Source organism: Chiloscyllium punctatum, chromosome 9 (assembly GCF_047496795.1).
Source record: "Chiloscyllium punctatum isolate Juve2018m chromosome 9, sChiPun1.3, whole genome shotgun sequence".
In the NCBI taxonomy this organism is placed as follows: domain Eukaryota; kingdom Metazoa; phylum Chordata; class Chondrichthyes; order Orectolobiformes; family Hemiscylliidae; genus Chiloscyllium; species Chiloscyllium punctatum.
Genome location: NC_092747.1, coordinates 70,686,932 through 70,714,728, shown reverse-complemented (window position 1 = coordinate 70,714,728; position 27,797 = coordinate 70,686,932). Strand labels below are relative to the sequence as shown.

The 27,797-nt window shown below is 39.5% G+C and overlaps 1 protein-coding gene across 1 annotated transcript in view; it reads right to left on the bottom strand.

Annotated features, from left to right (window-relative positions):
* Positions 1 to 4,954: 4,954 nt before the first annotated feature.
* Positions 4,955 to 27,797, bottom strand: part of tyr (tyrosinase) — an 84,299-nt gene continuing 61,456 nt past the window's right edge. The window contains exons 4-5 of the mRNA XM_072577774.1: positions 21,282 to 21,463; positions 4,955 to 6,135 (exon numbers count right to left, since the gene is read on the bottom strand). Coding sequence (XP_072433875.1) covers positions 5,909 to 6,135; positions 21,282 to 21,463 — 409 coding nt within the window. The 3' untranslated portion in view covers positions 4,955 to 5,908. The remainder of the gene's footprint in view (positions 6,136 to 21,281; positions 21,464 to 27,797) is intronic.

Below are 27,797 nucleotides of genomic sequence, written 5' to 3'. Positions count from 1 at the left end.
AGTAAGCCACTTGATTCTTGAGCCTGTTTCCACATTGAATAAGATTATGGCTGATCTGATTTGAATCTCAACACTGTATGTATACTCCCAATAATTTTCATCCCTTTCAATTATCTATGTATTTTTGCCTTAGAAATATGTAATGTTCTGCATTCGCTACCTTTCAAGCAAGGGAATTCCAAAAACATTCAGACCACTGGGAGAAAGTTTCTTTCCTCCGCTCTATCTTAAATGTCTTTAAACTTTAAAACAATGATCCACTAGTTCGAGATCTTCTCACAAGAAGAAGCATCCTTTCCACATTCACCCCATAAAGTTCCTTCAAGATTTTATATGTTTCAATCAAGTTATCTCTCCATTTTCTAAACTCCAGAGGATACAAGCCTAACCTGTCTAGCTGTTCCTCATTGGCAATCCACTGTTTCCAGAGCATATTCCTTCCAAAGGTGTGGTGACTAGTTCTACACACAGTACTTCAGATGTGGTCACCTGTGCATAACTGAAGCATAACCTCCCTATTCTTGCATTCAATTTTCCTTGCAATAAGACACAACATTTGATTGGTTTTACCAATTACTTGTGGAACCTGCATATAAACATTTTGCAAATCATGCACTAAGGCACCCAGAAATCTGCATTTTGGAGCTCTGCAACCTCTCAACATTTAGCTAATATGCTTTTTTGTTCTTTCTGGCAAAGTAGACAATTACATATTTTCCCATATTATACCTCATTTTCCAGATCTTTTCCCACTCACTTTATTTATATTCCTTTATAGGCTCCTTTTGTCCTCTTCAGAACTGACTTTCCCACCTACCTTTCTGCCATTAGCAAACTAAACACCAAACTTTTGGTCCCTTCATCCAAATCATTTAAATGAAATCCGTCATAACCTAGGGACTTGTAAACTTGTAGTTCCAACAATTTACTCACTAATACTACTTTGATACTTGTAATTTTCTGGAGTTCCTCTCTTCCTTTCAATTCTTGATTTGTACTATTTCTGGGATATTAAATGTGCTCTGTCTAGTAACAGGTAATGCAAAATATGCTTTCATTTCTCTGCTGTCTTCTTATCCTTCATTACTCATTCTCCAGGCCCATTTTCTAAAGGACTAACATTTAATTTGTTAACTCTTTTGTTTTAAAATATTTGAAGAAATTTTCCTACCTGTTTTTATATTTGTAGCTACCTTGCTCTCATGCTTTAATTTCCTGTTGTTAAATTTTCAGTAATTCTTTGCTGTTTTTAAAATATTCTGTCGAATCTTCTGACCTGCCACCTATCTTTTGTACAATTGTATTTCTTACCTTTCAGTTTGACACACTCTTTGACTACTTTAGTTAACCACAGTTAGTAGGTCCATTCCTAGGATTTTTTTTTATTTGTTGGAATGTATTTATTCTGCACTTTCTGGAACATCCCGTTAAAAGTTTGTCACTGCATCAGTGTTGACCTATGCCTTGTTCTAACCTGCCAGTTCATTAGCTTTGCTTTCATGACTTTATAGTGGCCTTCTTTAAGTTCAAAAACAATAGTCTTGGACCCATACTTCTCTCCCATATTATTTATGTAAAATCCATTCATGTTATGGTCACTGCTATCTAGGAGTGCTTTCACTATGAGGTCAGTAATTATCACATCTCATTGGCCAAAACCAGGTCTAGTATCGCCTCATCTCAGATTGATGTCATATTATGCTGATCAAAGAAAGTGTCCAGAAAACATTCAATTAATCCTCTATTTAGATTACTTCTTCCCACCTCATTTTTATGGTGTTTTTGTAGGGTGAAATCCTCATGATAATCACTATGCTTTCATTAAGCTCCCGTTATTTCTTCCTTGATACCCTGTGCTACTATATGGTTTCTGTTAGGGGGCCTGTACGTAACTCCCACAAATAACATCTTGCCTTTATCATTCCTTATTTCAATTCAGACTGCTTCTGTTTTCTGGTTTCCTGAATTTAGGTATTCCCTCTCTATTGTATTGGTTGTAAACAATTAATCATTGTTAACAGAGCCACTCCTCCACTCTCTCCTAGCTACCTGTCCTTTCTGAATGTCATAAACACTTCAATATTCAGTTGTCAATTCAGGTCTACCTGCAGCCACTTCTCAATAATAGACACTAGATCGTACATAATTTGTACAATTTGTACTGCTAATTTATCTGTTTTGTTTCAAATACTACATACGCACAAATACATGTTTTAAATTGACTTATTATTTTTAATCTCTAGTTTTTTTCTTCCTGCATATTGCAATCATACTCTTAATGATTACTATCTTACTAAATGAAATAATACAATGATTATCAATTATAAAACAAATAATCCATCTATTGTGACAATTAGCAAGACAATAATTACCAATTAAAAGCATGAAAAACGGAATTAATTTACTTTAGTATTACATGAGCTTTGTTAATGTGTTTGAGATGTACTCCATCTTTAAGCTATATGCTGAATCTATTATTTCTGCATTCATTAAAATATGTTAATGTTTAGCACCTCTAAGTTGTGCAATTTAAACATTGGATTTTTACTGGTCACAATTATATAGATCTTTGTTCTGAAGGCAACATTTTTCTGTCCAATAACTTACTGGAGATTTCCCTGCCAAAATAAAAGTGAAGCTCATACTGCTCACGATTATTTCAGTATAAAGAGGAAAACAACAATGTCAGGCAATCAGTTCAAATATTCAAAACCTGTTGAAATTGTACTGCTCTATTGGTAGCTTGTCAAATAAAAACTCCATCACTTTCTCTGTTACTGTTTTACCCAATAATAATGCAATACGTATTGTTTGTCAACCTGTCTGAAACTAAAAACGTAACAATTACAAAGAGTCTAATTTATTTAGATTTTAACTGTTGAAATTATAAGATATATCTCGTTTAACATCTGCATCTTTCTCTCTTCTACTTCAGCACATTTTTTCCTTTTACTTGTGTTTCTCTGCCTGAACATAAATTCATCCTTGCTTACTTTCCAGTCCTCCAGTCTGATTTGTTAAGACTTATCACTTGCCCGACTGAATTGGTCCCAGATATCCAGTTTCCTGGCTGACCCATTATTAGACTGCACTTTCAACAATTTTGTTGTGCAAAAAGAATTAAACGTTCAAGTGCAAGTCTATCTATGCTGATAGTATTAGCTGCCTGGTTACTCTAAGCTGACACATTAATAATGCGTTTACACTTTTATGTGCTCGAAGCCGAACAGCAATTTTACAGAAAATAGAAGAATTTTAGTATAGTTAAAAGATAACGTCATACTTTGAATTTAGAATGCAAAATCATTAAGAACTTAAGTCACACATTTAAGGTGTTGCTAATTGTAGTGTTGGCATGGATTATTCTACCAGGAATTGTTCATTCCAGTGTCCAATTTATTCTATTCATTAAGGGTACTAGATAGATCAGCAATATTTGATCTCATTATGCCTGTAGTTTCTATAGAATCATAGAATCCCTGCAGCATGGATTCAGTCCATTAGGCCCATCAAATCCACACTGACCCTCTGAAGAACATCCCACCCAAACCCTATACTTCCCATGGCTAATCCACATAGCTTGAACAACCCTGAGCACTCTGAGCAATTTAACATGGCCAGTCTACCTAATCTGCGCATCTTTGCCTTTTGGGAGGAAACTGGAACATCCAGAGGAGCCCTATGCAGTCACAGGGAAAATGTGCAAACTCAAGAAACAGTCATCTGAGGGTGGAATTGAACCCAAGTCCCCGGCTTTGTGAGGCAGCAATGCTATTCATTGATCCATCGGGCCACTGTAAATTTTGCAATGCTATGATGAGTTTTGGAGAAAAATTGCATGTATGTCTTGAATTGTGGGACATACAGAACTGAGGGCTGTATTTTACAGGCCACTGTGAGCAGTAAAACAAATTGGCAGATCTGCAAGATAGGACACAGTACCATCAGCCATGCACCTACAGCCTGCTCATCCAAGCCATAATTAAATGGGTGACATGACATGTCAGGAGAGTTGTCTGAGGGCTAGTTAGGGAAAACAGTGTATAGGCGTATCATCAACAGCCACTGGTGAGGTGTTGGAAAACCGGAGGTTGGCTAATGTGGTGTAATTATTTAAGAAAGACTAAAGAAATGCCAGGGAACTATAGTTTGTTTAGCCTTACAACAGTGGTGGGTAGGTTGTTGGAGCCATCCTGAGGGACAGGATTTACATGCATTTGAAAAGGCAAGGACTGATAAGGGATAATCAACATGGCTTGTACATGGGAAACCATATCTTGCAAACTTTAGATAAGAGTATCTTGAAGAGGTGACAAAGACGATTGATGAAGGCGGAGTGGTAGACATGTCTCTATAGACTTTAGCAATGCATTTGACAAGATCCTGCTGGTAGACTGGTTAGTAAGGCTAGATCAGATGGCATCCACACGGAGCTAGCCAACTGGAAACAAAATTGGTTTGAAGTTAGGAGACAGAGGGTGGTGGTAGTTGTTCAGATTGAAGGCCAGTGGTGTGCCACAAGGGTCAGCACTGGATCCACTGCCTTTTGTCATTTATATAAATGATTTGGATATGAATATAGGAGGTATGGTTAGTAAGTTTTCAGATGAAACCAAAATACGTGGTGTCGTGAAAAGTTAAGAAAATTCTGAGTGCAACAGGACCTTGATCAGATGGGCCAATGGGCTGAGGAGTGGCAGGTAGAATTTAATTTAGATAACATTTATGCTGGGGTGGGGGAAGCCTGAGAGTTAAGCCCAGCTCCCACATAGTTGATAGTGTTAGCTTGAGCATTACACGAGTGCCCATGAAATCTGCAGGGTAGGATCATCATGATGTCTATGTGTAACACTGATTCAGTATATGACTTGCCATTTCTGATCCTGATGTTCTAGTTAATATCTTATCATTCATGAGCAAATGGACATGGGTTTAGCAGTATTAGGAACCCCTCCTTACTCTCATTCGATCTTTCACTCTCCCTAGCCAGAATGTACTTTAAGTGGTGGAAGAATAAATTTGACAACCCCTCCACCCCCCCACCAAAATGTGGATAAGACATACAACCACTCAGCAGGACATTGATATTCAGTTGTGTGCCATAATCATTATAGTTAACATCTGCATAAAGTTTACATTTTGCCTTCATCATTTTGAACTTGGAGTAATCTCGAATCTTGACCCCCACACTTGATTTTGGAGAGCTCTCTGATCCTTCAAAGCTTTTCAGTCAGGAACTATATATTTCAATATTATTTTAGTGAAGTTTTTAATATTCATTTAATACCCTGTCAGAACAACAGAAAAAGAGTATTATTCCCATTTATTTCCCATTTGGGAATACTCCATTGTACACTCTATTTATCTAATTTCCCCTGGAATCCTCTCTGCAATAAGATATTCACCTATCAGTGAATCCAATTTATATATTTGCTTCTGGAAGTCGGTGGGTTCTAATTAGTTGATTTCAATTTTTAATTAGCTGTTAAATGATGGGAATTCTCATGCATGATATGGACATTTGATAAGTACTTAATTGCACAAATGCAGAGCATCTTTTGAGTGAGAGAAAAATCCAATCTATCCAATTGCTATGTCAAAATCCTAAATATTCAAAGTCCAACTGATGGCTAATGTCTTTAGATTGTCTGCTATCAGAAAATCTGGCCCAATGGACAGTCACACAAGAGACAAACATAATGGGAAAGATTATGCAGCAATGTTACAAGGAGGCACTGGGTTGTTTCCGTTTTCTGAGCAGACAAAGCTGTTGTTCTGTATTTAAGACAGGGTTTGTGGGTTGAGGGTCAGTGCATTATGTTGTTTTTTTTCTGTTGCATTAGATTATAATTGTCATTTTATAATTAATATTTTGATATTCATCAGTAGTCAATGTTGAACTGACCGTTCACATAGCTGTTTGGTAGGTACTCTGGTACTCATCATCACTGAGCAAAGGCTGCCTCTCAAAGATGGAGCCTTGTTTCTTCTTCTTCTTCTGACATGCCTGTGTAACAGCACACTTAAATAGGGTTGTCACTAAGCAGCCAACCACTGCAGCACTCAGCAGCCAAGGCCAAATCCGCTGGGCTTCTTGAAGATAGGGACTCAGAATTTCCTGAATCGAAGGTGGTACTGAAAAATACAAGGGAGATTAAAGAAATGTGTTTTTAAAAAGTCAGTTGAAGACAAACTTTCACAGAACACTGAGAAATAGTATAGCATAGAACAAGGCCATTTGGTCAACTATGCCTGCATCTGCTATTTGAATAAGCATTACAGCTAGTTCCATCTCCCACCTTGTTTTTGCAACTCTGCATCTTCTTTCTTTATCAATAATCAATTTCGTATCGAACCTTCCTCTACTGTGTTTTCAGAAAGTGCATTCTAAACTTTAACTATTTGCTGCATGGGTAATTGTTTCTTTTGCTAATTAATTTAAAACTCTGTCCTCTTGTTCCCAATTGTTCCATGTACTTCAATAACCTCCTCTCAGCCTTCTCGTATCCAAGGAAGACAGTCCCAACTTCTTTAAAACATCTAGATTTCTCATCCCTGGAGCCATTCTAGTTAATCTCTCCTGCACTTTTCTCTAATGCTGTCATATCTCTCCAAAATATAATATTCAGAACTGGACCCAATATTCATATTTTACCAAACCAATGTTTTGCACAAGTTTAACGTGCACTCTGTCACAGTTCATAAAGCTTAGAATAAGCTTTATTAACCATTCTCTCAACCTGTCCTGCCACTTTCAATGACTTACTGATATATTCTCAAGTGCCTCTGCTCCTGCATCCCTGGACACTTTATTTTGTACTCTTGCTAAATGATGTTCTACCAAAATGTATCACTTCAGTGTTCTGCATTGACTTTTATCTACCACTTGCCTGTCCATTCCACCAACCTGTCTATGTCCTACTGAACTTTTATACTAACCTCTTCACAGTTCAATTATTTCTTCAATGTTTCCCTGTCTGTAGACTTTGTACTGAATTACTGTGCAATTAGCATAACATTTAATGTCAAAATGTATTAATTAGCTCATTATCTTTGCCCTTAAGACCGGTTACCTAACCCTAGATTATGGTACATGCATAATTTTCAAAAGCACCTTGTTTTCTCAAATAGTTCACCTTATGTAGCACTGGGAATACATTTGAATGAACTAGCTGAACATGGAGCTTTGTGAATTTAGTGATGCAACATAATCTACTTCACAAAACATTGAAGCAATAGCGTATTAATAAAGCATTTACTACTGATGCTATTAATCACAAATGAAATATATTGGACTGAATCACCCTTTTTATATGGCTAAGATCAATTTTCATTGTATTTTTGGAGGTGTTCCCACCACAAGGCCTAGCATGTTTTCTCACCATAGCTTTACCAAATGTACTATATTAATTAACTGTCCAACTCATAACATGTCCAATTTCCACACCGTGTGTTATTCTTGGAACCACATGCCACATAGTGGATAACCAAAATTCACTGGTATCTGTTGTGCCTGCAACATGTTTAAAAACCTCTCGTGCCAATAGTCTCAAGCTGCCCTGCACAGTTTCTGATATTTGCCCAAAAATGCAGTCAATAGAAAATTGCCACATGGCTTTGTGATTCTGGAGTCCTGCTGGATTGGGTGGCACCAACATGGGAACTCATCTTCCAGGACCAAAAGTGGAGACCACTATGCCAGACCATGCCAACCTGTTGAGGTTGCCACCTTGGGTAAAGCACCCTCAGGTGTGGAGAGAAAAAGGAAGAAATTCAATGTTCTTTCTGCTCCACCAGGGTAAGTCCTACCACCTTCTTCAATACCTTTACCTCAGTCTATTTCTGCTGCACCTGCCATCAAGGCCCATGATCTGCCACTCTCATTAACACCTGTAAGATTTTTCTCATGGACTCTCACCCACCTCAATCCTAGGTAGCACCAATCCTGTATACCCTCTGTCCTGCATATTCACTTCCTTGGGAAACTTCCCCACCTGCAGCAACAGAAAGCACTGCCATCTATTTTCATCTCCTGTAATACTTAGAATGAGAGACAGCTATGATGAGAACCACCCATAGTAGATTAAAAAGTGTCCATATAGCCTGACTCTGACCATCCTGAGCAGAGCCAAAGCTGGTATCAGAGGTTGCTCTTGATTTACTGTGGAGGGACACTACTGAGATTTGTGAACAACTGTGACATGTTTCTTAGGTTTGTGTCTATGCTAGATGGCAAGGCAAGACAGAAGCAATATGAGGTTTTATCTCTTTGGCTGACGGAGCAAATTGCTAAAATGCATGGCAAGGCATGAATATTGAGAGCATTCAGAAATGCTCAGAATTAATTAGCACAATGAGAGCAAGTGGATAAGTCAGAGGTGCAACCTGTTCCATGAGTTGTGCATGTCCGAGTGTAGTTCTTGCTGTATCGTTACAATGATAGTTGCCAGTGAATCCATAATGTGACATTGTGTTAGAGTGTCTTGCAGGTAGATCAGATTTCTTCATGGAGGGTTGTTAAAGGTTGTCATGTCACACGCCAAAGTCCATGGACAGGAAATGTGAATAGCCAACGCTTGTGGAGAGTGCCCTGAGGTAATGGTGCCTGGTTTCCAACATGGAGGTAATTCAAACATCATTCGACCAAATGATGATCTGAGTCTATGAAGTACTCTCACCAGTTTCCACGGTTGAGTTTTCTTGACACGAGATTGTTTGGCAAATTTTGGTAAAATGGGACTCTGAATAGTAATGAGGTGCATTGGGGTGTTAGTGACATGTTTAACAAGCAATAATCCTTGTCAGTAGGTAATTTGCAGTGTCTAGTGAGCATCTCGCTATTCTGTTTGTGAAGTCCATTTTAAAAAAATCTCAATGTTGAATGAGACCCTGCCGCACTTGTTGCCTAATTCTGCCGCACATCTCACCATAGGCCATATCACTCAGGCCTCTATAAGATTCTGCCCACTATTATATTGCATTGTGAAGGTTCCACACAGTAGTAGTATAAGAAAGCAGCTCACCTTCACAAGGGAAATTAGGCATGGGTAATAAATGCTAACCCAGCCACTGATATATGAATGAATAAGAACAATACTTCAGTTTTGCACAAAAATTAGACTGAGAAGAATTAATTGTTTGTAAGGCTTAATGCATTGGCAGACTTTAAAAACAAGTGACTTGTACCAGATTTTTTGTCAATACAGTGTATTTATCCGTCATTCAGCATGATCCCCAGTGGTCATTATCACCTTGCTTTTTGTGGGAATTTCCTATGCACAAATTAGCAGCTGTGTTTCCAACATTACATGTGAGATGATAGTTCAGAATTAGTTCACTTGCCAAGAAATGTTTTGAGACATCTAGTGGTCATGAAATACACTGTCTCTATTAGCAAATGTTTCATTTTCAATTCAAAGAGTTGAAACTTACTTTAGCTCATTTTTAGGTTCATCATCAGTAGCATGTACAGAACACAATGGAGACCTGAAACATTTACTAAATTGGTCAAAAGACCTTTCTTGAATGCCAATATGACAGGCAGCAATCAATGTACTGTGAGCCTGTCTGAGTACCACACCAAAGGAAGGACATATTGGTTTCAGAAGAGGTGCAATATTGAACACCTAAACCCGAAGGGTTATATTCTGAGATGAGGTTACAAAGAGTAGAATTGCGTTCCCTGGAATTTTTAATGGGGGTGTTTAATTATATTTCGCAAGATATTATGGGGAACTGATAAGATAGAGTCATAGGGTCACAGAGATATTCATCACAGAAACAGACTCTTTGGCCCAACTCATCCATGCCAACCGGCTATCCTAAATAAATCTTGTCCATGTGCCAGTATTTGGCCCATATCCCTCTCAACCCCTCTTATTCATATACCCATCCAGATGTGTTTTAAATCTTGTAATTGTACCAGCCTCCACCATTTGTTTTCTAGGAACTCATTCAAAGAAGAATCCACTTTACTCACTATTGTAGATTTACAAAAAGAAACAGTAAAGTTACATTTTGAAACTAGCCACTCTGCTGTTGTGAGCTCCCTCACACAGGTTTCTCCAAAGAAGCTGTGAATTTTGCTGTTCATTTATTTTTCCAAGAACAAGCTTGCATGTCCAGAGATACCTGAAACCAAACAGCAAAGGCAGCAGCTGTGCAGGTTATTGCTGGGTCAGTTAGCCCTGTAGGTTTCTTTCTCAGTTTGAATCACTTCCACATGGTTACTGCCTTTGGCTCCCTTTCCTCTTTTTAAAGTGCCATTGTTTTGATTTTTTTTACCCAAAAGTTCCAAAATAATGCAACAGCTTATAATACAGAAATTACTGTTCCTAGAATTTGAGGAAATCTGCTCTGACACTGAAAATACCTCAAAGCAGGAGCAGCTCTTACAGCCACAATTTTTTTTCCCTGTCCTTCATCTTGGATTACCCAGAATGAACAGAAATAAAATATTTCTGCTAAGATGAGAGGACACTGTCTAAAAGAGTAGAACCTTTGAACAGTGGAATAGGACTCTTTTACACAGAAACATAGTAACTGTTTCGATCTCACTTCCAGAAGCAACAATTTATGTTAGGTCAGTTGTTAATTTTAAATCTGAGATTGATATACCTTTGGGTACCAAAAATCTTAATGGATATGGTATGAAGGCAGATGGGTGGAATTGATTACAGTTAATCATGTTATGATTAAATGGTAGAACAAGCTCAAGGGATTATAGGGTCTTCAACTGCTTTTCTGAGTTTCTAAATAAAACCCTGCTACCTCTCTGTAGTAACAGTTGCATGTCTTTTATTTCTGAACTGTGTTCTTTCTAAAGTTCTCCCCAATGAAAGGAGCAAGTGAAGTACATACTATATAGCTATGCATATGAATAACATTATCCTGTTGGATAAAAGTGATGATGACAACTACAGTTGTTGCAATGAGTGCCCAGGCCAATATAATGAGTCGAAAGATATTTTATAAAGACCACTTTCTATAAAAGTTTCAAACTGATGCGCAGCTATGTTTTTCAAGCAGTTTTTATCTGCACATCAGTTTGATTTAGTAGTAGCACAGATTCTAAATTAAGAAATACCATTGTGAGGTTTCATAACAGGATCTGCACCACTGAATATGGCATATTTATAGAGAAGTTGATTTAGGTTTTGTGTTTTAAAACTTTTAGGGAATAAAGGGCCAAAATTGCAGATGATCATTGTGGGAGGAATCTCTTCCACTGCACAGCCCAGATCACACCTTCAGAGAAGAGGGGCAGGGGTTTTAGTCTGTACAATCTGTATATTATGCAATTTGAGCTCTCTTAAAATTGTTTACTAGAGGCAAATTTGTTGCCATCATTCTTTTTCGTGTCAAGATAACATGGCTGGTCTGATCAGGGTTTGTTAGACCAATGCTAGAGAATGAAACCGGTCAAGGGGTTAAAATTTTAGTGGATGAGCATTTTAAGGATAGTGACTATGACTGGTCAGTGTGGCTTGCTGGTCACTATGTAGCTCAATTTCATTATAAAATTCAATAGCATAGTAAGGCTGTTGACCGTCACTGTGGCCAGGTAAAAACAATGACTGCAGATGCTGGAAACCAGATTCTGGATTAGTGGTGCTGGAAGAGCACAGCAGTTCAGGGAGCATTCAAAGAAGCAGCGAAATCAACATTTTGGGCAAAAGCCCTTCATCAGGAATAAAGGCAGAGAGCCTGAAGCGTGGAGAGATAAACTAGAGGAGGGTGGGGGTGGGGAGAAAGTAGCATAGAGTATAATAGGTGAGTGGGGGAGGGGATGAAGGTGATAGGTCAGGGAAGAGAGGGTGGAGTGGATAGGTGGAAAAGGAAATAGGCAGGTAGGACAAGTCCAGACAAGTCATGGGGACAGTGCTGAGCTGGAAGTTTGGAACTAGGGTGAGGTGGGGGAAGGGGAAATGAGGAAAATGTTGAAGTACACATTGATGCCCTGGGGTTGAAGTGTTCAGAGGCGGAAGATGAGGTGTTCTTCCTCCAGGCATCTGGTACGCGGTGAAGGAGGCCCAGGACCTCCATGTCCTCGGCAGAGTGGGAGGGGTAGTTGAAATGTTGGGCTACAGGGCGGTGTGGTTGATTGGTGCAGGTGTCCCGGAGATGTTCCCTAAAGCGCTCTGCTAGGAGGTGCCCAGTCTCCCCAATGTAGAGGAGACCGCATCGAGAGCAACGGATACAATAAATGATATTAGTGGATGTGCAGGTAAAACTTTGATGGATGTGGAAGGCTCCTTTAGGGCCTTGGATAGAGGTGAGGGAGGAGGTGTGGGTGCAGGTTTTACAGTTCCTGCGGTGGCAGGGGAAAGTGCCAGGACGGGAGGGTGGGTTGTAGGGGGGGGGGTGCGTGGACCTGACCAGGTAGTCACGGAGAGAACGGTCTTTGCGGAAGGCGGAAAGGGGTGGGGAGGGAAATATATCCCTGGTGGTGGGGTCTTTTTGGAGGTGGCGGAAATGTCCGTGGATGATTTGGTTTATGCGAAGGTTGGTAGGGTGGAAGGTGAGCACCAGGGGCGTTCTGTCCTTGTTACGGTTGGAGGGGTGGGGCCTGAGGGCGGAGGTGCGGGATGTGGACGAGATGCGTTGGAGGGCATCTTTAACCACGTGGGAAGGGAAATTGTGGTCTCTAAAGAAGGAGGCCATCTGGTGTGTTCTGTGGTGGAACTGGTCCTCCTGGGAGCAGATGCTGCGGAGGCGGAGGAATTGGGAATATGGAATGGCATTCTTGCAAGAGGTAGGGTGGGAAGAGGTGTAATCCAGGTAGCTGTGGGAATCGGTGGGTTTGTAAAAAATGTCAGTGTCAAGTCAGTCGTCGTTAATGGAGATGGAGAGGTCCAGGAAGGGGAGGGAGGTGTCAGACGGTCCAGGTAAATTTAAAGGTCAGGGTAGAATGTGTTGGTAAAGTTGATGAATTGCTCAACCTCCTCGCGGGAGCACGAGGTGGCACCAATGCAGTCATCAATGTTGTGGAGGAAGAGGTGGGGAGTGGTGCAGGTGTAATTACAGAAGATCAACTGTTCTACATAGCTAACAAAGAGACCGGCATAGCTGGGGCCCATACGTGTGCCCATGGCTACCCCTTTTGTCTGGAGGAGGTGGGAGGATTCTAAGGAGAAATTGTTAAGGGTGAGGACCAGTTCGGCCAAACGAATGAGTGTGTTTGTGGAAGGGTACTGTTGGGGAGGTCTGGAGAGGAAAAAACAGAGGGCTTGGAGACCCTGGTCATGGCAGATGGAGGTGTAGAGGGATTGGATATCCATGGTGAAGATGAGGCATTGGGGGCCAGGGAAACGCAAGTCTTGGAGGAGGTGGAGGGCATGGGTGGTGTCTCGAACATATGTGGGGAGTTCCTGGACTAGGGGGGATAGGACAGTGTCGAGGTAGGTAGAGATGAGTTCAGTGGGGCAGGAACATGCTGAGACAATGGGTCGGCCAGGGTGGTCAGGCTTGTGGATCTTGAGAAGGAGGTAGAACCAGGCAGTGCGGGGTTCCCGGACTATGAGGTTGGAAGCTATGGGTGGGAGAGCCTATCTGTCATTCTCTCTCTTGTGCACATAAACTGTCATAAGGAAGAGTCAGAATCTCTGTCTTCTAGCTAATCTTTAATCACCCATTTTTTGATACTAGTAGCTTTTGGTCAATCTTGATAAACACTTTCAGGCTAAAGATGTAGTCTGAAAATCATATGTAAGCTTATGGAACCAAGGGAGTCATCTTCTCTGTGATTACATGTCTGACAACGTCCATGATGCAGAATACAGAGTTACAACCTGTCTGGTTGTTCTAGAAAGACAACTGCTCCTAAGCCTGTCACTGAAGTATCAGCAATTATGATGACTGGAAAAGACCAATTGTAGAAAGCTAAGACATTTCCGTTAATTGTATTAATTTTCAAAAGCATACTCTTATTGAGACTTCCAATAGTTTTCTTGCATTTTGGCTCAAGGATTGTTGTAGTTGCCAAATGGGGCAAAGCATTTTGCTATTTGGTTTACAATCCTAAAAATTTTTGTAAGTCATAAACTGATTTCAGAATAGGAAACTCATTAACAATCTTTGGTCTGCCATTATTCCATCACTAATGATGAAGCATCTTAAGAAGTGAAAATTCATATTTACTTACACTTAAGCCTGTAGGTGCTTTAAAACCGAGTGTACCCTCCGATCATGTGTCTGGGCTATTTTACCATATATTAATATGCCATCCATGTGGTATATTACAAATTGCAGATCTTGAAGAACATTTAATACAGAATAGTGGAGACTCTGTGCCTAAGGAAATCCCAAATGGCAATCTCAAATCATTGAAGCAAAACTTATCAAATGGAGTTATAAATACAGTAAGTATGCTCACCCAACGGCACTAGCCGAACCCACTGTTTCCATTGAGTATTGTGAAAGTTACCCTTTTAGATAACTTCGTTAAACATTCATCAACTGTAGACAAGTGGTAGATTACTTGCAGTACCTGTCTTGTTGAGCTATGTGAGGTTAACATAAATTCAGACAAACCCATTAGGTTTGAGTATGTTAACTAAATACAACTTGGTTGGTTTTGTTATTAGGGAAATAATGTCTATTCTGGTCATTTCTTCATGTTGTTTCTCAACTTGTTTTATAAAATAACGTGCTATCTGCTTGAGGTAAAGAGATACTGGCATCAGGTGGCATAATAGAAATCCTTGTGAGAGTGAGCTGGACAATTGGTAATCAGAAGATAGATTTGCTGCCATCATCCTCCTTTTAGGTTGGAATTTATAGGTCCACTCTGGCAAGTGTGTTAGATAAAAAAATCACTAGGTCATCTAATAAAAAGAGTGTCCTGAGTGATTTACTGCATGTTGCAATCAGGTACAAATTACTTTAGTATGATAGACATTATTACTAAGCCAGTAAGGAGATTGAGATGGTGAGTTTATGATCCAGAGTTGTCCTTCCACTCAAGTTCATATGACATCACCATGTTGAGTGGAGCTTAATTCAATTCTCAACATTAACCCTTTCAGAAGAAAACACCTTATACAACAGAACCTTCTTGGAGTAGGTGGAGATGGAATGATTTAGCATCTTTCTTTCGTGAGTTTTAGTATTCAGCGTTGTACTTGCCCAATCCAATTTAAGATTTAACTCTTTAGTTAAGGGCGCTCTTTAGTTTTTGCTATTTATTCTCTCTGCCCTTTCAATGAAAATTTTGGGCAAACATTCCTGCTCAAGAGAGTGAAATGTCTCGTGTTGGAGAGTTGCTTGTTGCACACCTGCAATCATAAATGGTATACTTCCTGAACCATGTAGTTGCATTATGATGGCTGTTGACAGTGATTCCTCAACCATGGAACCAAATAATATTGTGAGGTTTATTCCAGAGACGTAATTACTGCAATGCATATTGACATAGATATCTTCTTCTCTAGTTTAGAATGGTGCTAGAAAAGCACAGCAGGTCAGGCAGCATCCGAAAAGCAGAAAAATCAACGTTTTGGGCAAAAGCCCTTCATCAGGAAATGTCGATTTTCCTGCTCCTTGGATGCTGCCTGCGTGCTGTGCTTTTCCAGCACCACTCTAATCTAGACTCTGGTTTCTAGCATCTGCAGTCCTCATATTTGCCTATAGATATCATCTTGCCAAAAGTCTAAGTCTGGATCATGTTTTTTCCTATGGAATGATTTTGGGGTTTTCTATTGTAACCTGCTGTACCTCAAGTTCCTTTGAGACACTAGATATATGATTTCTAGTTGCTCTGTATCTTACTTTGGTACACATTCTGAAAATGACATTGTATTCTATAAGACATTATTTTTAATAGTTGGGCACCGCTTTCCCCTCCAACAACTTACCCATTATTGACGTAAGGCTCACCAGTCTATAGTCCCCTGGCTTTTCCTTAGAGCTGTTCTTGAACAATGGCACCATATTAGCTAACCTCCAGTCTTCCAACACTTCATCCATGACTATTGATAGTATAAATATCTCAGCAAAAGACCAGCAATCTTGTCTTTAGCTTCCCAAAAAGTTCTGCGAAATACCTGATCATGTCCTGAGGATGTATCTACCTTTTATGTTTTAAGACTTCCAGCACCACCTCTTCTGTAATATGGATACTTTTCAAGATATTATTATTTATTTCCCCAAATTGTCCAGCTTCCATGTCCTTCTTTACAGTAAATACTGATGCAAAATCCTCATTTAGTATCTCAATCAACCCCTGTGATTCCGCACATAAGACAGTCTTGTTGATCTTTAAGGGATCTTTTTTTCCTAGTTACTCTTTTGTCCTTAACGTGTTTATAGAATCTCTTTAGATTCTCCTTAACTCTATTTTCCAAAGCTATCTCCTATTCCCTTTTTGGCCCTCCTGATATCCCTCAAATATATTCCTACCATCCTTATACTGTTCTGGTTTCTGGAAGTAAAATTGAGGATTCCCTTCATTTAAATATCAGGGAGATCCTGGGCCTTTTTAATGACTTGCCTGGATGAACCCAGTAATCCTGGCTTTAATAAATGATTCTGTTTATTTAATGACAAATGACTGAATTATTGTTGCAGCCTGTGACTTTGATTACAACCAAGACTTGTTTATTACATTTTCACTAAGTGATTCCTCTGTTCACAGCATTAAAACATAATGACTTTACTAGATGATTTCTGTTGTCTGCAATTTGAATGGAGGCTTTCTGTCTTTACTGCAGCTTTAGGCAGTGGACTTTATCTTTTCTACAGCCTTAATCATTTCCTAAGTTGCTTCTGTGGCTAGACCTGGTTTGCTGAGGCTCATAAAATGCTTCAAAGGAAGTTGCAGATGAGATAGTGGATCCATTGGTTATAATATTCCAAAATTCCATGAGAAAGATGACAGTGGATTGGAAAAATGCTCATTAAGGATGTTATATGAAAAAGAAAGGGAAACAGGAAGTAGGAAACTACAAACCAGTTAGTTAAACATGTCCTTGGAAATCGTTAGAAAGGAAGTTATAACTGGACATTTGGAAAGCCAATATACAATAAGTAAAAGTCAGGAATATTTATATAGGCTAAATCATGTTTGACTAATTTGCTGGAATTCTTTGGAGATTTAACAAGTAATAAGAATAATAGTGATCTTTTAGATGTAGTATATTTTGATTTTCAGAAGGCATTTGATAAAGTTCCGCACAAAGGGTTATTACACAAGGTAATATCACATGAGGTTAGGCATAATTTATTAGCTTGGATAGATAATGGTTTTCTGTTAGTTAACCAGAGAGTTAGTCTTTTTCTGGTTGGCAAGATGTAACTAGTGGTGTGCCCAGGGTTAGGTCTTGAGGCGCCAACAATTTATAATCTCTATTAATGACTTGGACTTGGCAATAGGAAGTACTATAGCCAAATTTGCAGATGACATGAAAATAGGTGGGAAAGTAAGTTACAATGAACAAATAAGAAATTTATAAGTGGATATGGATAGATTAGGTGAATGGGCCAAAATTTAACAAATGGAGTTTAATGTGAATAAGTATGAGGTTATCCATTTTGGTCAGAGGAATAGAAAGGTAACTTATTATCTAAACAGAGGGAAACTTCAGGGTGCTTCGGTGCAGAGAGATCTGGGTACCCTCGTGCATGAATTGCAGACAATTAGTATGCAGAAGCATAAGGAAGGCAAATTTAATTTTTGCATTTATTGCTAAAGGAAGAGAGTATAAAAGTGTTGCTGCAACTGCACAAGACATTAATGAGATTGCACCTGGAGTACTGGGTACATTTTTGGACCCCTTGTGACGAGGGCTGTAATTGTATTGAAGATAATTCAAATAAGGTTTACTAAATGGATTCCAGAGATGGGCTTGTTTTATGAAGAGAGATTTAGGCCTATACACTCTGGAATTTAGAAGCAGGAGAGGAGATCTAATTGAGGTATATAAGATGCTAAAGGGGATTGACAAAGTAGACATTGGGAGAATATTCACTCATGTGAGGCAATCTAGAACACAAGGTCATAGTTTAAGGATAGGGGAGATGAAACATTACATCTCTCAAAGTGTCATGAATCTGTGAATTCCCTACCCCAGAGGGAGGAGGATGCTGGGACATTGTCGATCTCCTTTTTGAGTTTACTCAGGTTTTAAAAATGGTAATAAGATATCGAGTTATGGAGATCAAACATGAATGTGGGGTTCAGGCTGAGATGAGATCATACATGATTGTATCAAATGGCAGAGCAGGCTCAAGAGGCTGAATTGTTTACTTCTCTTAGCTCTTATGTGGTTATGTTCACAGCATTCTTGTGTCTGCAACCTTGTTTTAAATTGCTTTTGTGGCTTTTAGAGTGATATAGCATGGAAACAGCTTTCAGCCCAATTGTCCATGCTGACCATGTTCCCAAAGTGAACTAGTCCCACTTACCTGCTTTTGACCCACATCCCTCCAAACCTTTCCTATTCATGTACTTATCCAAATGTCTTTTAAATGTTGTAACTGTACCTGCATCCACCACTTGCTCTGGCAGTTCACGCCACACACAAACCACTGTGTGAAAAAAAAATGTTGCCCCTCAAGTCATTTTAAAAACTTTATCCTCTTGCCTTAAACGTATGCGTCCTCGCTTCGAAATCCCCTACCCTAGGGAAAAGGCCTTTGCTATTCACCTTATCTATGCCCCTCATGATTTTATAACCTTCTATAGGGTTACCCCTTAACTTCCTATTCTTAGGTACAGACCATATAAAGGTGGAGCCAGGACATTGGAGATGCTCAAGGGGCCAGAACATGAGGAGCACAAAGAATGATGCAGTGACTGAAAACATTTATTCAGGTCCCTAAAATCAGCTAGAGAGCTAACCCTAATCAACAAGTGAACAGTAAATTGGCCAGTCAATCAGGAATTAAATAGTGAGGTCATCCAGATGGTGGTATATTGAATACACAGGAGGAATGAAAATAGTTATTACCAATAACATATTAAAAAAGAGGGTGATCAAAGTTACATTCATCTTAACATAAATACTTGCGAAACAATGAGATGACTGGACATAAAAATTTCAAGGAGTTGGGCAGGTCAGAACAGAGCCAGATCAAAACATTTCTCAGATTGTACAGCCATTGCTTAACTATGATTATCACATTTTCAACATCCGATTTCTTCCCAAACCCTTGCCTGGTAACAATTAAAAATGGAAGGCATATGCAGTCAACTCCACATATGCTGTGGAAGTGATTATGCATAGTGCCAATAAATACTGCAAAGACAGCTGCTACCACGTAATCTACAAATACCCAGTTTCCCAAAGACATTGGCTTTTAGTATAGCTTTAAACCAGTTAAGCATGAATAGCAAGTGTTAATCAGCAACTTCCAGTAATTCGCTCTGCTATTGTTGATTGCATTTAGTGTAGCCAAGCCTTGCAGTGCTCACTCAGTCTGAACTACAAGTACTTTTCTTACTTTTCACTTGCTCCAATTGTAAATCTGTGAAACAACAAAAACAGAAGTTGCCGGAAAAGCTGAGCAGGTCTGGCAGCATCTATGAAGAGAAATCAAAATTAACATTTTGGACCTGGTGACCCTTCCTCAGGACTGATCTGCACTGATTTCCCTCTTCAGTTACATTCCTGAATGTTCAGCTCTTCCAGCTGCTGACAGTTTGTACACAAACAACTTTGAGAGCGGTGTCTGATGAAATCTTCAGATCTCAGCCTCTGTCTGCATGTTGGAGCTAGCTAAAAGAATTGTGAAACCCTTAGTGCCAGTTCTAAGAACAATCTATATTGTTGCTTCGTATGTGTTGAATGAGCTCTCTGTACTATTGGTCACTATCAGGTAAATCTGCTGTCACCATCCTAATTTCTGCAGGGATCTACAAGGCTTGTTTTGTGTAGTGTGGTAGAGGAGAACTATTTAGTTGTCTAATGAGATTCAGGCTAATGTCTTCAGCAAGATGCAGTTTATTGCATGAAAGCAATCAGGTACATGTTACATTGATATGATAGACATTGTCAGAGACTATAAGGAAGAGCCAGATGGTTGATCAAAGTTTGGGAGAAGATTTGTAGCTCGGGTCCTCGTTGTTGTTGTGGTTCTGTTCGCCGAGCTGGAAATTTGTGTTGCAGACATTTCGTCCCCTGTCTAGGTGACATCCTCAGTGCTTGGGAGCCTCCTGTGAAGCGCTTCTGTGATGTTTCCTCCGGCATTTATCGTGATTTGTATCTGCCGCTTCTGGTTGTCAGTTCCAGCTGTCCGCTACAGTGGCCGGTATATTGGGTCCAGGTCGATGTGCTTATTGATTGAATCTGTGGATGAGTGCCATGCCTCTAGGAAATCCCTGGCTGTTCTCTGTTTGGCTTGTCCTATAATAGTAGTGTTGTCCCAGTCGAACTCATGTTGCTTGTCATCTGAGTGTGTGGCTACTAAGGATAGCTGGTCATGTCGTTTCATGGCTAGTTGGTGTTCATGGAAGGGGATCGTTAGCGGTCTTCCTGTTTGTCCTATGTAGTGTTTTGTGCAGGGACAGAAATCATAGGCCCCATGTGTTGCTCCTGGCCTGGGTTCCTGGCCCCTTATCTGAAAAAGGTGGTCCTGCCCCCATTCCAAATACAACAAAAACCCTGATTAGTGGACCCAGTTAAACCCCACCTTCCTAGTCCTAGGAATTTTCTTAAGGCACTCCTTCAGTCCCTTAAACTTTGTACAACATGGGGTGCCTCATAATTAGCCTAGAGTGGTCGTCTTCATTGATCAACCACATACTTCCAAGTGGTTACTGTATGGGGGAGTTCTTGGACTAAATGGAATGTTACAGCCAACCTCTGATCATTGGTGTCAATTAACTAAGCAAACACCCCTCTTCAACCCTTTTGTGAGTAACAATGTTGAGACCCAAATCCTGCCCTTTTAATTTCAGGTTGGACATTAAACTGAGGCTCCATCTGTTTCCCCAGATAGTCATCAAACATCCTATTTTAATGAATGTACAAGAAATTCTCTGGATGCTTTGGCTTACATTTATTCATCAAAGCAGTTAAATAAAAAAAATTAGTCTGTCATCCATTTCATTGCTGTTTGTGGGATTTTGACATATGCAATAGTGGCAACTGTGTTTGCTTAAAACACAGACTATATTTCAATAAATAATTAATTGGGTATAACATTTGTGTAAAGATGCAATAACTTTCTTTTCATGATAGTACTAAATTATACAATTAAATCTATAGTTTAAACATACATATTTTAACTTTTAGAAAATAATTTGTATAATGCTGAAAACTAGTTAATGAAATGCATCCTACCTGATTCAATCAGATAATCATAATCATATCCAAGTTCTCTTGTTGAAATAAAGAAATCAATATGTCTGTATATTGGAATGAAAGGAACCATGTAATAGTCACTGCTGTGGCCTATTGGTGTATTTGTGGCTGGAAAGGCGGTCCAAAGAGGCACGTGTCTCCGTAACCATTGTTCATAAATGCTGCAATTGGAAAAATAAAACATGAGCAATACTAGGAGTTACTTATAATAATAAAGGCTTATTTGGATCAGAATCAGATTCAATTTTCAATACCCTTTAAACATCATCCTTGTTGGATTTGTTGTATTGTTGCCTTCAAGAAGAAAATGGTGGATTCAAGCTTGCTGACACTTCAGTGTTGCACTGTTGGAAGTGTCATCATTTGGATGAAATGTTAAATGATAGCCTGTCTGGTTTCTTGGGGAATATAATGAGAAGATTCTATGGCAATATTTTTAAAACAGGAATGTTTTCAAGTGTTGTAACAACCAGCAATTATATAGATTATCTGCTTATTTATTGCATGAGAGTTTGTGGATTTAACTGTGTGCCATTTGGCTGCAACTTTCCTCTATGTAATAACAGTGACTCAAAATAAAATGTGTTTCATTCCTGTGAATTAAACTGTAACATTTGAGGATATTAAAAAACAATGTAAATATAAGCTATTTATTATGCTTTATAAGGTATAATTGACTGATTCTGAAACAAAGTATACAATGAAACCTTGTCTTTAAAAAATTTTCATGGATGTCGATGTCACTGGCTAGGCCACCATGTTTTGTTGTTGACACTTATCTGCCCATCCCGACTTGTCCAGAGGGCAGAGAAGATTCAACAATCTTGCTATGGGTCTGGAGTTGCATGTAAGCTAGAACAGTGAAATGAGTTTTATGAAAATTTGCAGTGGTTGCTTTTAGACTAGCTCTTAATGCAGCTTTAAGATTTGTAATGCAATTTAATATTTTGTGAAGATTGATATAGTTCAGACTCTGTTTAGTCAAAAAAAATTAACTTTGCACCCGAGTATCAAAAATATCATGCCATTAACTCTTTTTGTTAAAACTATATTTGAAAAACTCTCATACAAATACAATCCTCTATCTAGAGAGAAGTTTGTCACACTATAGAGCACCTGAAATTTTAGGGTTTTACGTTTGCCTGTGCTATTAAGGGAAGACAGTGGTGTAATGGTGATGTCACTGGAATAATAATCCAGAACACCTAGTTCATGTTCTGGAGGCGTGAGTTTGGATCCCACTATGGCAGGTGGGAATAGAAAGCTACTCAATAGTGACTATGTAAAACCCATCTGATTCACCTTTTGTCCTTTTGGGATGAAATCTTCCATCTTTACCTGGTTTGGTCTACACATGACTCTAAACACATGTGGTTTTATCTTAGCTGGGTAATTAGGGATGGGCAAAAAATACTGGCCCACCCAGCGATACCCACACCCTGAGCAACTAAAATAATTGTTCTACAGTAAATCTGACATTTTTTTTAGATCATAATTTAATGATGATAAATTAATCATTGAATATGAATAGGTATAAATCTAAAATGTGTTTCTCCTGTTATAAAGCTAACAGTAGGAAATAAAGAAAGATATTAAAAATGTTACTCAAGGTAATCGTTAAAGCTGTGATATGTTTATAATTTAGCAGGATAGCTAATAGGAAAATTTAAGACCAAGAACACTAGTTCATTGCAGATCCAGCTGATTCCATTCATCGATTTCTTTAATTTGCCTGTTATAGTTATTTTGATCAACCTGATTAGACATGAAATGACAGCTCTGGATCAGGTGGGACTTGAACCATGATGATCCCTGGTATAGAGCGATTGTCTTCTGAGAAAAGGCTCAATATGTTGGGACTCCATTCAGTGGAGTTTAGAAGAATGAGAGATGATCTCATTGAAACACACAGGATTCTTCAGGAGCTTGACTGCGTTTGATGGAAGAATGTTTCTCTTCTTGGGATAAAGGGGTACCAATTTAAGCCTAGGACGTGGAGGAAATTCTGCTCTTAAACATTGGAGAGTTTTCCCACAGAGAGCTATGAGGGCAGAGTCCTTGTGTATACTTAAGGCGGAGATGGATAGATTCTTAACCATTAGGGGAAACAAGGGTTATGGGGAAAACACAGGAAAGTACACATGAAGAATGCTGATCAGCCATGATCTGAGCTATTAGTGGAGTTGGCTGGAGGGGTTGAACAGCCAACCACTATACCTATTTCTTATGGTCTCCTGGTCCAGACTAACACTGTGCCACAAGATCTTAACAATATGGAGTTTGGAATTTATTACACACAGATTCATTGAAATCTGACTCATTTGTTCATCTTCCACTTACAAATGATTTCATGTCCAAATAAAAATGTCAATGCCATCTTTTTTTTAAAAAAAGGATACTATTACACTCCATTTTGTTCAGACATTTTGTTTATCTAATCCAAAACATGCATGCTAAACTTTGAAAAACAGGTCCACTATTTAGATATAGCACAAATGAAACAAAGTTGACAAATTAAAAAAAAGAAAATTATTTCTCACTGAATAGCACTGATGCAATATGACTAAGTTGCATTACTGTGCTGTATTCCACTGTTTTCCAAATAAACAATTTTAAGCATTTGTTATTTGTTTCCTTAATGTAGCTGATTTTACCTTCGCCAAATTAGTGTTAAAGGGGCAGTAAAAGCCTCAAAATGAGTTTATGCTGTGGCTGATGCTATTTTCTTAAGGGTCATTCCCTTAAGTGACTATAGCAACTAATTTAGATGGTGGGAATTGATTATGCAAATTGGCTCCCGTAGGACTCTATTTTAAGACCTGTAGATGGAGTGTTCACCGTGCCTTGGCACTGAGCAGCTTGATGAGTGGTCCTTCATGAGTGATTCTTTGCTCATGAATGCTCCAAAAAAAGTTGAGAAAAGTTTTCAATTAGTTTTGAAGATCTACTTCCCCAACATCCAAAACTACAGTAGGTCTCTGCCAGACCAGGCTCTAAGTCCTTGACAGTTACCTCTAGCTTCCTTTTCAGGACCTTGCTTTGAGTCAAGCCCTGAGTCATCGATATTAAATTGTGTTGGATAAGGGAAGATGCAGTGGTAAACTGTCAGGCATTGAAAGGAGATGCTGTCAGGAACAAGTGTGTTGCCATTGGGTCTTCCTGGTCAGCCACCTGGAAATGAAGTTCTACATCAAAGTTTATTTTTAAAGGTAGCTAACCAACATCTACAGAACAAATAATTGTGAACTAATGTTTTGCTGTCTGATTCTCTGTTTGGAAGTGACAAGAAAGAGTTAGCTCAGTTATTCAGCAGCTCTTGCGGAATTTAACAAATGCCAAATTGATTTGAATTTGGTGATGCAAAAAGTTCAGAGAGCCAAAATTGGCCATTGTTAATTCCCAGTCAAAAAGTGTAGCATTGGAAAAGCACAGCAGGCCAGGCTGCATCAGATGAGCAGGAGAGTCGATGTTTTGGGCGTAAGCCTATCAGGAATGTTGGGGGAGGGGGAGGAGGGGGGGGGGAGTGGGAAGGCAATCGGTGGTTGCAGGTGGGGGGTAATTGTGATAGCTCGAATTGGGAGGGTGGAGTAAGGAAGGAGGATGGATAGGTAGGACAGCGCAAGAGTGCGATACCAAGTGATGGGTTGGATTTGGAATGAGGTAGAAGGCGGGGAAACTTGGAAACTACTGAAGTCGATGTTGATGCTGTGTGGTTGAAAGCTCCCATTGTGGAAGATGAGGCATTCTTCGTCGGGTGGCTTGGATTTGGTAATGGAAAAGACCCAGAACTTGCATGCCCTTGGTGGAGTGGGAATGAGAGTTGAAGTGGTTGGCTACAGTGCAATAGGGTTGTCTGGTGCATGTGTCCCAGAGATATTTCCTGAAATGCTCCGTGGGTTGGCATCCTGTCTCCCTAATGTAGGGTAGGCCACATCGAAAGCTATGGATACAATGGATGAGGTGAGGAAAATCTTTGCCAGATGTGAAAAGTCCTTTGGGACCTTGGACGGAGGTGAGGGAGGGGAGGTGTGGGTGCAGATGGCATTGACATTTTTATTTGCAGTCCTCACATTCTCCCAATGTTAATTCCCAGGCATGTATCATGAATAATGCTCCCAGATGGTTTATTAATATGGAATAAAGACAAGCATTTGTCTGGTGCTCTTGCTAAATATTCTTGTCAGGTTATCTGTCTCAGTCTTCCTATTGTCTGTGATGAAACAAACATTTGGTGTTCTATTAACATCAAAGAAACTGTAATCTATAACCATTAAAATAATGTGTGGGTTGAGCAAGACTGGAATCAAATAACCTGGGAGACCTTATAAACACATTCACAAATCTTTTACTTTTATTCTTTTATGGTTTTTTGTTTAGTCCCTTAAAATCTTTTAAATCTCTAACTTTGTCTAGTTCAATTTATTGAGTCTGTTTCTCTTTTCACAGGTACTACATTACTTGCTGAGTGTTTTCAGCATTTTGTTTTTATTTATTGTTCCCTACCTTGATAGGAAAGTGGTTACTGGTTTTGTTTTCTAGCAATAGTAATTGAAAAAAGAAGTCAGATTTCACAAGGTCATGTATAATCTGCCAAATGAAAGTATCATAAAAGTCTTTTTTTTAGACTTTTTTTTAAACTGAGTCATGTAAAATATAAAAACCTAGGTGTCAGTGTTACTAATTGCATTAACATTTATTAGCATGTGATGCAATGAAATAATGCACCTAAAAGATCTGTTATAAGCTGCCAAATGAAGCAAAAGGTAGCTGCTAAGATATTGCTGGTCTATATCCATGATCTGTTTTGGGGGACATCTCAGCAGCAAGTATGAATTTTAATAGTGCGCTATGAAACTGTGTGGAATATCTTTTGGCATCAGGTGCTCTCCAACGTGCTTAACTTGGTACTCAAACATTGCACCAACTGACGTGGTCCTTGATTTCATTGCTCATGTTCAGCTAGTAGAGCACATCTCCTGCCTTCCTCATACTCTACTCAATTCCTTGATCCTTGCACGGATGCACTTTAACATCTCTCCTCTAACTCCTCAGGGATAATTACACTATTTTCACTTTACAATCTGCCATCTTTGGCTGTCTGTTCATCTCTGTATGCCCAATATGCGTTTGTAATCACTGGTGTTTTATTGATGCTTTTCGGGCATCCTTTTAATAACACGACAGTTTCACATTATTTGGGTAATTTACATCATGTCAGTCAAGCTTCTTGACTGGATTAGTGGTGCTGGAAGAGCACAGCAGTTCAGACAGCATCCAACGAGCAGCAAAATCGACGTTTCGGGCAAAAGCCCTTCATCAGGAATAAAGGCAGTGAGCCTGAAGCATGGAGAGATAAGCTAGAGGAGGGTGGGGGTGGGGAGAGAGTAGCATAGAGTACAATGGGTGAGTGGGGGAGGGGATGAAGGTGATAGGTCAAGGAGGAGAGGGTGGAGTGGATAGGTGGAAAAGAAGATAGGCAGGTCAGACAAGTCAAGGAGACAGTAACTGAGCTGGAAGTTTGAAACTAGGATGAGGTGGGGGAAGGGGAAATGAGGAAGCTGTTGAAGTCCACATTGATGCCCTGGGGTTGAAGTGTTCCGAGGCGGAAGATGAGGCGTTCTTCCTCCAGGCGTCTGGTGGTGAGGGAGCGGCGGTGAAGGAGGCTCAGGACCTCCATGTCCTCGGCAGAGTGGGAGGGGGAGTTGAAATGTTGGGCCACGGGGCGGTTTGGTTGATTGGTGCGGGTGTCTCGGAGATATTCCCTAAAGCGCTCTGCTAGGAGGCGCCCAGTCTCCCCAATGTAGAGGAGACCACATCGGGAGCAATGGATACAATAAATGATATTGGTGGATGTGCAGGTGAAACTTTGATGGATGCTTCTTGACTGTCAGGTTCAATGTCTATGCTGGTTTAATGATTTTCAGAATATGTCAAATTGTTGAGTCATATTGGATCTGGAAGATTTTACCCTATACTTAGCATCCTGTACTCATATCATAGAAAATACCACTCTTGACAGCATGCCAGATATTTTCCTTGATTGTGATATCTCTGTAACTGAAGTCAAATTCTTTGCAGACATTTAGGAGCAGATATTAGCAGCTTGCTGGAAATACTTTGAAGTAATTAGCAGTTGGACTCAATTGTCAATTTTCCAAGTAGATATTTGGAAATGATAATGACCACCCATTACTGTTCAATCTAAGTGTAACATTGTTCTGTTTGCATTTGCTTCAGGACATTAAAACAATCAATTGTCCTTGCTGCATTAGGGTTACTCCAAGTACTGTCCTACTGGCATTCCATAGTAGGGTGAATACATCATAGTACTTCAGCAGTCAAACTACCTTCACTAGTCACTCTGCTTCTTGTTCTGTGCCCCAGTAACATTGCCAAGGAATGTACAATTAATTATCATGATGGTTCACACTCTGGCAAGCTAGGCAAGAATTTTGCAACCGAACTGACAAATCCAACAAATCTTCAGTTGATATC